The sequence below is a fragment of the Nothobranchius furzeri genome, chromosome 10, assembly GCF_043380555.1.
Source record: "Nothobranchius furzeri strain GRZ-AD chromosome 10, NfurGRZ-RIMD1, whole genome shotgun sequence".
Taxonomy (NCBI): domain Eukaryota; kingdom Metazoa; phylum Chordata; class Actinopteri; order Cyprinodontiformes; family Nothobranchiidae; genus Nothobranchius; species Nothobranchius furzeri.
The window spans coordinates 45,262,089-45,274,383 of record NC_091750.1 but is presented as its reverse complement, the minus strand read 5'-3'; the positions used below and the strand labels follow the sequence as shown (position 1 = coordinate 45,274,383).

Sequence of the window (12,295 nt, the reverse complement as noted above, 5' to 3'; positions counted from 1 at the left end):
CGATTTTGCTTCTTGTTATTTTCATGTGTTTAATACTTTTTCTCTGTGTCTTTCCACTTTATTACACAAAACTCAATGTATGTACTTAAATGATTGGATGTCTTTGCATGAATTAAATACTTAAGTTGAAACTGGAATGTGGAGAAAATTATGTGTCCATAGCTCACTTAGACGATCCCTGATGAAAATGCTGATGTGTCAAATACTTATTCGCCCCCGCTATACGTTGTTATGTTGCAGACCCCCAACAATCATTGCAGATCCTGATTTGTAAATGGGAATTTTCCCATTTTAGCACAAGCTATAATTGCTTGTTGAAGCTGATTTTACTTTAGCCTGGCAAAGCCACAATATGTGGATATTGTGTGAACCATCACCCACAGGGAAAGTTCAGTCGAGGGACAGAATCTAAGGCTGTCTTTCAAACTGTCTCCACATGTTACTGGACAACGAACAACATGACAGACTCAATGATACGAATGTCTGTCAATGGGCCTTTTTCTAAATAAAGGACTCAAGTAAAAGCCCAAGTCTAAATAGTTAAAGTTAATGCCAAAGGTGTTTTAAAAGAGCCTACGCCATCTTAGGTGTTGGACTCCTCATCATCTTGCCCAACACACCAAGAGAGTCTTGATTAGCAAGACGACTGGTCTGGCCTGCTGAGGCTCCACGGCACCATCTAGAGATGGAAAAATGTATTGCACCTTAAGCCCCTCCTCTCCTCCATGATTACGTCTCACACTTGTGAATACTCACCTCTAGCTGGCTAACAAAGCTAAAACATTATTATTATTATTATTATTATTATTATTATTATTATTTATTATGCTGTTTATTCATAATAAATGTGGCTAACTCTGCATAAGTCTAGGTAAACACTCACGATGACATCCCATGGCTAGTGCTGAACGGGCTTAGCAAAGACTTTTACTGTAACATGTTGCCTATTTTATATAACAGGACAGGGTAAGACTTTTAGAGAGTTATAAAAAATAAGTAAATCCTAGTAAAAATCCTATAATTCACTGAAAAGGGGAACACTCCAGACTTCTGTTTTAATGTGTTTAAAACTGGATGCAACAACCTGCCTGGCTCAGCATGTATTATAGCAGCTCTCTCTGCAGGGGAATAAGAAATATAAATACATGTAAGGGCTGGTGAATAACTTGTGTCCTCAAGTCTGTAAGGCACTCCCTCTTTTGCTGTCACAAAGTATTATTATTTTTTGATTATTTTCCTGTTTGTTTAGCGTTGACCTTTTCTTTCCTTTCTCCGCCAGCTTCTGGCCCATATTTGTTGCTCAGCTGTAGCTTCTCAGTTTGAGGTTGGAAGAGCAGAAACCTTAAGGGGCCTGACATCACTGCAGTTAGAGCGCCCATGAGTGCAGCCAAAAGATCTGTGGGTGATTACAGAACAGGACTTTTCCACCATCTTCTTGGAAAGCAGCAGACTCTTTACTTAGGTTCCCTCTTTTTTCTGCCCATGTTACAGGATCAGCTTCAGACACTGTTGTTCTCATCCAACGAAACATGTGACAGATTTGTTGCCAAAATCTTTATGATAATTTCCTGTCAGAATCATAAATCGCCAACTTCTGAATCAGTCAACCACCTTCTTATTTCCCTCCTTAATCATTTGTTAGATTTTGTAATTCATTTGCCACGAAGCTCCTAATGAATGCAGATTATTACCTTTTTGTGCAATCAGTGGCTCATAATGCCTCCAGCTATTCATTACACATTCTTCTTTCATGTCTTAGGATATTGGGATGCTGAGGCGGGTGGAGGCTGCACCCAGGCTCCTTGCCTAGCGAATCCATGGAGATCTGATGGAACTGTGCTGGATGGAGGCCAAGTCACTGGATGGCGAAGACGAGGAAGCACACAGTTTCGTGGATCAGTCGTATCATTTATTCTCATCCTCAGATCCAAAGTAGATGCAAAGTGTCCTGCAATGTGCTTCGATTGCTAAGAGATGGAGAAACGGATCAGGATAGACAGCCAAGGCTAAACAAACTCATGTGCTGCCTGTGGGAGTTGGAGTCTTATATCAGCAGATTTTAGGGTGATTAAAAATAAATATAGAACATTGAAACATTTCCTGGTAGATTTGAAGACTGCAGAGGAGAGAGCCGTAGATAGAAAGCATCATGGGCAGCTGTAAAGGAGAGCTCTCTTGGTTTTTGTTCTTTGCGTGCTTGTTGCTAACAGGATTAGCTCTGGAATATGAAGGCGTTCCTGGTCAGTGGACACGCTATGGCCAGTGGGATGCAAAGACAACAGGTGAGCTCAGTTTTATTTTGAGAACCAACATCAGCAGAGCGCTAGTCCTCTACCTTGACGATGGGGGGAACTGTGACTTCCTGGAGCTCCTGATCACAAATGGGAGGCTGCAGATGCGCTTCACCATCCACTGTGCAGAACCCGCAACCCTGCACACTGAGACCCCCATCAATGACCTACGTTGGCACCGAGTCCTCCTCGCTCGCAATTTCAGGGAGACCAAGCTGGTGGTGGACAATGAGGAGAAAGTAGCAGAGGTAAAATCGAAGAGGAAAGAAATGGCGGTGGCCAGTGACCTCTACGTCGGAGGGATCTCGCCTGATGTGCGTCTCTCGGCTCTGACCTCAAGCACGGTTAAATATGAGCCCCTGTTCCAGGGCTTCATAACCAACCTGAAACTGGGGGAGGCGCTGCCAATGCTGCTGGACGGCCAAGCCGTGCATAATGATTTGGAGTACATATGTGACATACACTCTCCCTGCAGCAACAAAGGCCTTTGCTCCATCAGCCAAGGAGAGGTCCTCTGTGACTGCATCAACACCAGCTTCAGAGGAAAGTACTGCCAGGAAGGTGAGCAAAACATCTTCGTTCTGCCTGTTTTCCTCCCGAAACTTTATAAGTTGTTTTATTCTACAGGCAAAGCTGTGATGATTTGGTTTTCACATACAGAGTAATTATGCTGTGCTGCAGCCAACACAGCTGCTAGACTGAAGAGGCAATTTGGCAAATAATCAGAAATGCAGAGTGAAGATTACGGAAGGGTTTGAGTAAATAATGTGAGTTATGCATTAATAATGTATATATTATCACACATTAGACATAAATAACAGATAAACTGTGTTGACCAAAGAAATATGTATGTTAGAAATAATGAACAGATGTTTGATTATCACAGAAATGCACCTTTTATTTATTCTATGAGTCACGAAGCAATTATTGCTTATAATGGAGAAAGGAGGATCCAGCTTGTTTTTTATAGATTTTATATGATCCAGTGGGCGAAATGTTCGAGAACGTCTAAATTAGAGGAGCCGCTGTTTTAAAATGTGTTTCTGTGCAAAAGGAATAAATATTTACTACCCTAACAGTTCTGCACAACACAATTAGTCTGCAAATACTCATTTTCTGAAGGATTGATATGCTAATGGGTAGGTCAGAACAGGCAAGAGAGAAAGTATTTTGCTGCCGTCCTAAAACTGTTTCAGTTTTATAGCATAAAACAGTAAATATGTCTAATTCTCCCCAGCAGCAGAAACATGTGGAGCTTCCGGGTCACCCGGGCGGCGTTTGTAAAACTATTTCTGCAGAAACTACCTCGCAACGTAAAACTGACATTTGTAAATGTTTGCATGAACCGACATTTGAGAGACTAGAGCTGTTTAAGACACTTAAGTTATGGTTTTAGTTGGACTAGTTAATTAGACTCAGCTTTACTGTCAATACGACTAATCGGCATGATAAGAATTTCACTTTTTCTCTGGTGTCAATGAGTTTAGCAAAACAACTATAGATGGAAGTAATAAATAAAACTAGGATAATCAAACAAATATAAGTAACTACATTTAAATAATGCGTTTTAGTTGTTTTGCTGCTCTAACACACACAATTCAATGGTGTAATGACGAGTTCAACGTGTCATCAAGCTCTGCAGAAGGCTGTTGACCACTCACTGATTAAAACCAGGTGTGTTGAAGCAGAGAAGCCTGTAAAATATGCAGCATGGTGGCCCTGGAGGACCAGGAATGGACCCCACTGGTGTGCATAATGTGTGTTGCAGTAACAACAGCAGGAGCAAAGTGTTTGGTATTTTAGTGGTGAAACAGTTTAGCAGTCTGACTTCATCTGAGCTGTTTCTCAGTCCGGATGCAGCCTCCTACCAGGGATGCTGGGTGGGCGGGGTCACAGAAGGTGCATGTGGCTCTTTCTCTTCCTCCAGTGGAGTGGATGTGATTGATGGGTGCTAAACTTGGGTGCAGGCTTGAGCACCCCCTCCAACGATCCCTTCTCAGTGCTGCAGCCATACAACACATCAGTTATAGACGCTATTTCGACTACTGGAGGCTGTTCAGGAAGCAGTCTTATTATCTTTTACACAGAAACACACTTCAGAATTTTGCTTTGAGATCAAAGAACTTCAGAGAATTTATCACATTTGATCAGTGGGAAGAGCAGCTTGACCTGCCTCCAGAACATAAAGTGTCACAGTTCTGCTGTTCCCCGCCAAGACAAGACACCAAATCTTATTTTCCCATCACAATAATAACTAAACGTTTTTTGGTGTTTTTCTCAGAAGACATCTAACCACCCCTGCTTTATGTCATCGTGCTGCACGCGCGGTGAACGTTTTCATCAGCCTTTTGGCTCACAAACGGTTCAAATGTGTTATTAATATCCCTTTCTAAACATAGAGTCCATGCTCTCATTGAGCTCTGGGGGATAATCAATAAAGACCACTTAACAGCAACAAAGTATGCTGCAGCAGTACTCACAGGCTGCTCGCTGAAGCAGTCGTCGTCACAAGACGGAAGATAAGAGCTTTCTAATGTGATAGGTGTTCGCATCTTTTCAGCACTGAGACATCTTAACGTACCCCCCAACCCCCCATGGATGTCATTTCCTTCATGTTGAAAATGAGCTAAACACCAAGCTAAGTATTTAACATTATAAGTGAGCTTTTAAACTCCTGCAGCTCAGAGCGGAACACATAAATAATGAAGGTTTTTTTTTTTTCTCTCCTCATTTTTGTAAAACACTTTCTTCCCCCATGAATTTTAGTCATTAACATCTGACTGGTGTAGAAACTCTGCAGAGCTCCTTAGTGGCCAAAACGAGTATTTATCTTAGCCTGAGGTCACATTCTACATCAAAGATGTGAAACTATGCATCATAGAGTTAGGGTTAGGGTCATCTGACCAACCACACTTTATTTAAGTCATATTCACAGTTTAAATGGGTAAACAGGTAAACAGCATGGTGCATCCGTCCATGTGTATTGCATGATGTGAATTGGTAGCACATAATTGTGTGTTACTCTGCCGTCTGTGTTAAAGAATCTGTTTCTCTTTGTTCTCCTGCAGCTGTCCAGAGAGAAGTAGAAGGTAAGACAATGCATCAGATAAGAACGAGCACAACACGGATGCTACAGTTTGTTTTTGGGATGCACTTATTTGCAAAAAGATGAAACCCCCAGCATCATTGGTTTAATACGAGGCTGCTGTTTCTCGTCTGGACTGCAGTTCCAACATCCAACAAATTAAGCTGCACTGAGGTATACTAGCAGCAGTCAGGAGGTCGCTAAAGAGAAACACTCCTGATGCGCCCAACGCTCGTCGTGTTTATAATCAGCTAGCTCAAGGTGACTAAAGGTCTGCGGAGAGCGTGGGCGCCTCACGGTACGGTAATGCTCCGACGCTGACAGCACAGAGATGCAGTTTCATTATCTACAAATGCTGTGTCTGGTTTCATGTATTTAGTGTATTTTTTTCTCATCTTACTAACTATTTAAGGTTATATGTGTTTAAGTCAAACATGAAGTCTTAGCTTAGGTTTTCATTAACCACTTCTTTTTCTCATGAGGGAAAACAGCCTCTGTGACACAAAGAGACCTGTTTTAACTGCTTGCTTTCTAATGAGGTGCGCTAACTTGGCTGGAATGAAGATGGAATGTAATGTGGGAGATTTTTTTAGCTGGCATCACTGAGACAAGCCCATCTCTCTGCAGTAAGGACTCCTGGTTCTGGTGAAAGGGCAGCCAACAGGCTCAGGAGACCAGCACACGGTGCGCTGCCCTAGTGGGCATTATACATCACTGACACACAAGTCTCACACTCACACACACCTGCTAACTAAAGTCCTGCCTCTGACACTCACTTTTGGCACATAGCAGCAAAACAGACCCAAGACTGCAAAAAGATGGATATCATCCAGAGAACAAACATGTGCATGTGGATTAGATGATCGGGCTTGTTTATCAGGCGGAAAGTTTCGCCCTCAGTTGCTGTAATGTGTGAATTCACTTTTTCACTAGCAGGCTTCATCCCTGAACAACATTCAAAAACAAACATTAATCACTCTTAATGTGAGCGGAGATGGCAGGGTGCAGCTCACAGCTAAATTGGAAGCGATCTTAAATGACATGCGCAAAAAGAGCACATCAGACTGTTTATTGGATTAAAGCTTGACATGGAAACAATTCCCAATGCAGAACGCATGAAAACGACGACGACAAGAGAAAAAATTCACAGTCACCAGATCCCTCTTTCTCTGTCCTTCATACCCCTCCATGTGCTTCTCAGCAGCAAAACCTCCTCTTGCATCAGCTGAAATTGTCTGATCTGTTACCTAAATCGCCCACTCCCTACAGAGATGACAACGATGGTAACCCAAATGCTATATTTAGTCTTGGCTGTGTGTGTGTGTGTGTGTGTGTGTGTGTGTGTGTGTGTGTGTGTGTGTGTGTGTGTGTGTGTGTGTGTGTGTGTGTGTGTGTGTTTTGAAGCGGTGCAGGAATAATCTTTATTTGTTCTTAAGCTGGTGGGCCTTCTGAGTTGTTCATCTACATTTTGCAGCATGTTGGGCTCATGGTGATCTGTGTGGACAAAGGCCACAGTAGGGCGGCCTCGGATGCTAAAACCAGCCCCATCTGACGGTTTCTGTGAGATCTGTGAATGAGTGATAAGGACAGCCGCCACACAAGAGAGCTACAGAGCATGAGAAACCACCCAGACATACAAGAAAACCTTTAAGAAACATGTTCGTACTCGTCTCACTGACAAACAGTCAGAGTCACAGGCAGGACAACATTTTGGACAGAAGGGACACTGAAGGTCCAGATGGGCTTCCATCCTTCAGCAACGGTGACCTTGGTCTAATCCCTCATCACACAGACCCTCAACACTCTACGTTTTAGGGATAAACAACTTTAGTAAATCCTAATCCACATTCAGTGCTCTTTTCTACTTAAATGGTGGCTAATTAATGTCACAAGAATCACTAGAAGGTCTTTCAACGTCTGCATCTGTTTTTTAACTTTGGTTGTTTGATTAAACTTTCCAAGAAAGTGTTTTGTTTTCTAAGGAATTTTAAAGGTCGTGAACATTAAAACTCTTCTAAATCTCCTTTTTTGTAACCCTAAATGTTTAAATACTTTAATTATTGTCAGATTCTTTTGTACTACAGATAAAAATGTTTTTCTTATCTTGACACGTTTCTCATAAGTGTCACCAGGTGTGATGTGTCATCATCAACTGTATGATCTGGTGGGTGTGGCCATCCCAGCTCACATATTGGGGTTGTAAGGTTGGCCACGCCCACCACCACGGTATGCTGTCCCAGGTGTGCGAGAGCTGGTTAGTTGATTGTGCACATGACGTCTGAGGACGGCTGCAGGTGACAGTCGAAACAGGTCAAGGTAAAAAAAAATGGTTTCGTCTGAACAAAATGATCTGACAAGAACTAGGAGATACGTCTGCTACAGCAGTTCAACAAGAACGACTCACGTCAGTTACTAAATAAGAACGACATGAGAAGAGTGAGAGAAAAGGAACCATTAGAGCTCCAAAAATCAGCTGGTGGCAAAAAGAAATCATTTTCTCTTAAATTACATCCTGGGGTGATTTTATTTCTAATGCATTTTCCTGTTCAGTCCCTCTAAATTAGACTGGTGGAAAATCAAATAATCCTAACACATTTTACCCTTCCAAGGGGTATTTTCACCCAGAAAATGGTTTACATTTATTGATGACCACGGTTTTGTGTCAGGCACCTGAGGGTGTAAGGACTGAGGTCAAACAGACAGACAGACGGGTGTTTCTCAACATCAAGGCAACGCCTTGGTAGGCGAGTCGCCTTGCTTACCCTTGGTCAAAGAAAATGGTTAAATGAAACAGACTTACCTCACGTGATAGCGGCTCCCAGAACCATGTCATTGCCCTCGGTGAACCTTTCTTTGTACCGGCAATGGAGGAGAATTAGAGGAGGAAGAGCAGAGGCCCCAGCACAGAACCTTGTGGGACACCATGATTAAGAGAGGTGGTGGAGGACCTAAACTTGGAGATGGCCACAGAAAAGGAGCGCTCAGAGAGATAAGAGGAGAACCACTCCAGAGCAGATCCTGATAGGCCTACCCAGTCTCTGAGCCTCTCCAGTAGCAGGTGATGGTCAACAGTGTCAGAGGCTGCAGTCAGGTCCAGCAGGACCAGAACAGAACGGTCCCCTGCATCACTGTGAGTCAGAAGGCCATTAGAGACCCTAAGAAGAGCTGTTTCAGTAGAATGAGCTCTACAAACACCTGACTGGAAGCTATCATAGATGTTATGTTCATCAAGAGCAGCTGTGAGTTGTTAAGCCACAACCTTTTCCAAGATCTTGGAGATGAACGGAAGTTTAGAGATGTGTCTTAAGCTGCAATGGAGAGAGGGGTCAAGACTCGTTTTTTTAAGAAGCAGGTGGATTACATCATTTTTAAAGTAAGCAGGGACCTGACCAGAAACCAGAGAAGCATTAATTATAGAGAGCACGCTGGGACCGATGGGACTGAAAAGCACTTTTAAACAAAGATGAGGGTAAGATGTCGAGGGGGCATGCAGAGGTCTTCATAGAGTTAACTAGTTTGGTTAACTCAGGCAAAGAAACAGGAGCAAAGCTATCTAGGATGATGGGCCTGGCTGGAGTCGGGAGAGGCAGCGATAAGGCTGAAGGAGAGATGCTAGATCTAACCTTATTGACTTTCTCCACAAAGAAAGACAGAAAGTTCTCACCGTCTGCAACAGAGTGGATGGAGGCTGTAGGAGAGGCAGGAGGGACAATGCTGCTGATGGTGTTAAACAGCACCTTGGGTTTCTCTTTGCTCTGGAACACCAGGTTGGAGAAATAGGAAACCCTTGCATCTCTGACTGCAGAGTTAAAGGATGTCAGAAGATCCTTTAGGTGCAGCAGATGGACGTGGAGATGGGTTTTCTTCCACAAACACTCAATTTTTCTGCATTGGCGCTTCAGGCTGTGAAGGCTGTCATTGAATCAGGGAGTAGGGTTCACTGCAGGAACTGATCTGGTTCTGACAGGACAGATGTTGTCCAGAATGGAGAGGCAGTGCTCTTAAACTGAGAAGTTAAGGAATCTGGGTCGTTATCAACAGGTAACCGGGGGTCGGACCAAGGCATCAAGGCGAGGTTCCTTGACATTGAGAAACACCCTAAAACAAGTTGGGGTCAAAGTGCTCCCACAAGAACACCCATGTGTGCAAACTGTGTTCAGCATATTGAAAAAATGTGGGTTTCAATTTATTTCATTAGTTTAAAGCATTAAATTCATTGAAAAAGTTCTCGCCACTGAATTAGGAAAACCCATGAAATTTGAAGTAAAAAAAATAAAATGAACATTATTTTAATGCTGAACATTGAATGGGGTCTAATTGACTCCACAATGATGATGGGATGATTGATGCTGTGCATTTTAAATTTGATTTATGGTCATATGGTAACGAATGTGTAAAACCAGCCGACATAGTTACAGCCCTCCTGGCTTCAGTTAGCGTCTGGTGTGTCCTGATTATAGTAAAAGTAAAATGTTTTTAAATGCCCCACTCAGAACTAACTTTAGTTTCACTCAGCTGTTTAGGTTGTGCTTCAAAATAGAAAGCTTTGGATTAGTGGTGGGGAGGGCAGCTTATTTCCTTTACAGTAGGACTCCACAGGTCTGAGCCAGTTATCTCTGCATTTCCACTCACAGAGATTTGGGAGTGAGGCATAGCCTGTTGGGATACACATTTTCAATAGTTGATGGTCTCAACAAAAAGACAGCAGTGACACCCTTCCTAATCCACTTTCCCTTCATGTCTTGGAAACACAAACATTGTCGGAGACGTCTTGTGTTTCCTGGCTCGGTGGTTAAAGACCTACCTTGACCTGTTTTTTCAGCCTTCATCTGTATCGGTCGGAGGTGCAGGTCCGTTTCCTCTACATAAATCAGTAGGTTACTGATGCTAAAGGTTTTGGTCCAAGCTCCAGCCTCACTGCAGACCAGAAACTCAATCCCTTTGGTGAAAGATGAAGCATATTTTATCTAAAGTACTGTGTGTGCACAAGCCAGCAATCTCAGGAAAATAAAATCCATTTGGCTTTGTTGAAGCACAGACACATATAATTTAGACCTTTCAGAACCTTTAAAATATGCTCTTTTTGATGAAGTGGCATGCTAAAAGCAGGATAAATGAGGGGTTTGGAGATGTATCTTTACAGGAAGTTCTGGTTTGAGTTGATGGGACACTCCAAGAGTTCCTCTCACTTACTTTTTGTGTGATTTAACAAAAATTTTCAAAAGATTGTCAGGAATGATGATAAAATCTAAGTTAGATGAAACTTTATTTCCAGCGTTTCTTTGTGCTGCTGCATGGATCGGCCTGCTATGGGGGCTAGCCAGCGTAGCCGCAGTGAGGGCACACACAGCAGCTCTTTGTCTGCTCTGCAGACCGGGCCTTGCATGAATCCTGTGAGAGGCTCTGTCTCTGGCTTTGCAATGACACACTCTATCAAAAGCGTACACGCTGGCAAGCCAGGACCCTCCTAGGGGTAATTATGTTCATTCCACGCTAAAAGTTGCAGCATTAATACTTTTATTTGGCGGTACATGAGAGTAGATTCCTGCTACAGCAACCTGCCCCTTTTATCTAATGACTAAGGAGGATCGGTGACTGTGAGTAGTGTGACTGACTTGCCTTACAGCGTAAAGGTTTTCAGAGCGCTGGTGCACCGACGTGAGCTGTTTTGTGTTTACGGGCACAGAGGCGCTCATGTGCACAGCAGAAGTGCTGCATTGTGTCAGCCCTGCAGTAAAAGCAAGGGAGGTGTGCCATACAGTTTTCCTTTATTTCATTAGGTTTGTGTGGTGCATGTGAATAAGAAACATAAACTGATTAATTTAAAATCTTCTGCTCCGAATAGTATTTGCAGATTGTCCTGCAGCACTGCGTTTGTGGACTTTGCTGAAGTATTTCCACCTCTTACTGCATCAGAAGTTAGAGAGCGGAGAAGAAATGGTGTCACTTCTGCCCTTTTACAGAGGGTTAACCGGCCCTCTGAGCCGTCACAAGTAAAAACACCCAAATCTGTGGAAATGAGCACGTTCAGCTTAACAACAGTAAACACAAGCTTCTTGTTTACGTGAGGTGTTCACAAAGTACAGCAGGTTCTATGTACACGCAACGCATCCCAGACGTCTGCATCAAGTAAACATACAATATGTGTTCCATTAGAAAAAAGCATCTGTGTGAGCAACTACCTGTAAGAGTTGCGCCGGTCAAGATGTTTTTTTCTCTCCTTGCCTTCCCTCTCCTCCTTTAAGATGTGTGTCTATTTGAGTTTGATTCCCCCTTTCTACTTTTGAGTTTGAACTTTGACATCCGTACTAACCCCCAGGATGTCTGTCACAAACTGCAGTCCAACATTGTGACAATGCTTTTGTTCTCCCAAACCTCTTTATGAACTTCCTGTTTTTCGTATCCTTTTTTCTGTTCTTTCCCTCAAGGTCTGGCGCACCTGATGGTAAACCGCCAAGGTATGGGTTCTATTGGTTTGCTTTTCCCTCCCGGCCACCTGAACAACCTGACATCATTCAGTTTCCTGTGCTGCACTAATATTTCCTCTCCTCTTTAATTTTATTTTGAGTTGTGTTCTTCATATACTTGCCAATTCATTGTTTTTGCTTCCTCTCATGTTATGCTCACTATTCACTCAATTTGTGTCCGTCAAACCCTTGTCCTGACCACTGACTGAGCTACTGGAGCATCACCTTTGACCTCTGCAGTTATTCGCCAAGGTAATGCATCTATGCTAACAGCAACTCTTGGGTTTTGATTTCTTGGGGTTTTCAAAGGAGTGTCTGTCAGGTTTCCACAGAACACATTTTAGTAAAAAAAAAAATCTTGAGCAAAGGTGTGGTGGGAAGTTTTTATTGTTGATTTATTTTATTTGCATAGTTCCTATATAATTCTCACAGTTTATTATCACAGATGAAAG

At 42.8% G+C, this 12,295-nt stretch overlaps 1 protein-coding gene across 5 annotated transcripts in view; it reads left to right on the top strand.

Annotated features, from left to right (window-relative positions):
* The first annotated feature begins 1,937 nt into the window (after positions 1-1,937).
* Positions 1,938-12,295, top strand: part of nrxn2a (neurexin 2a) — a 143,027-nt gene continuing 132,669 nt past the window's right edge. For 4 of the 5 annotated variants that reach the window (XM_015960742.3, XM_015960738.3, XM_015960741.3 and 1 more), the window contains exons 1-4: positions 1,938-2,852; positions 5,360-5,380; positions 11,805-11,834; positions 12,084-12,095. In XM_015960742.3, coding sequence (XP_015816228.1) covers positions 2,150-2,852; positions 5,360-5,380; positions 11,805-11,834; positions 12,084-12,095 — 766 coding nt within the window. In that variant the 5' untranslated portion in view covers positions 1,938-2,149. The remainder of the gene's footprint in view (positions 2,853-5,359; positions 5,381-11,804; positions 11,835-12,083; positions 12,096-12,295) is intronic. The other variant, XM_015960739.3, reaches the window with a different exon arrangement.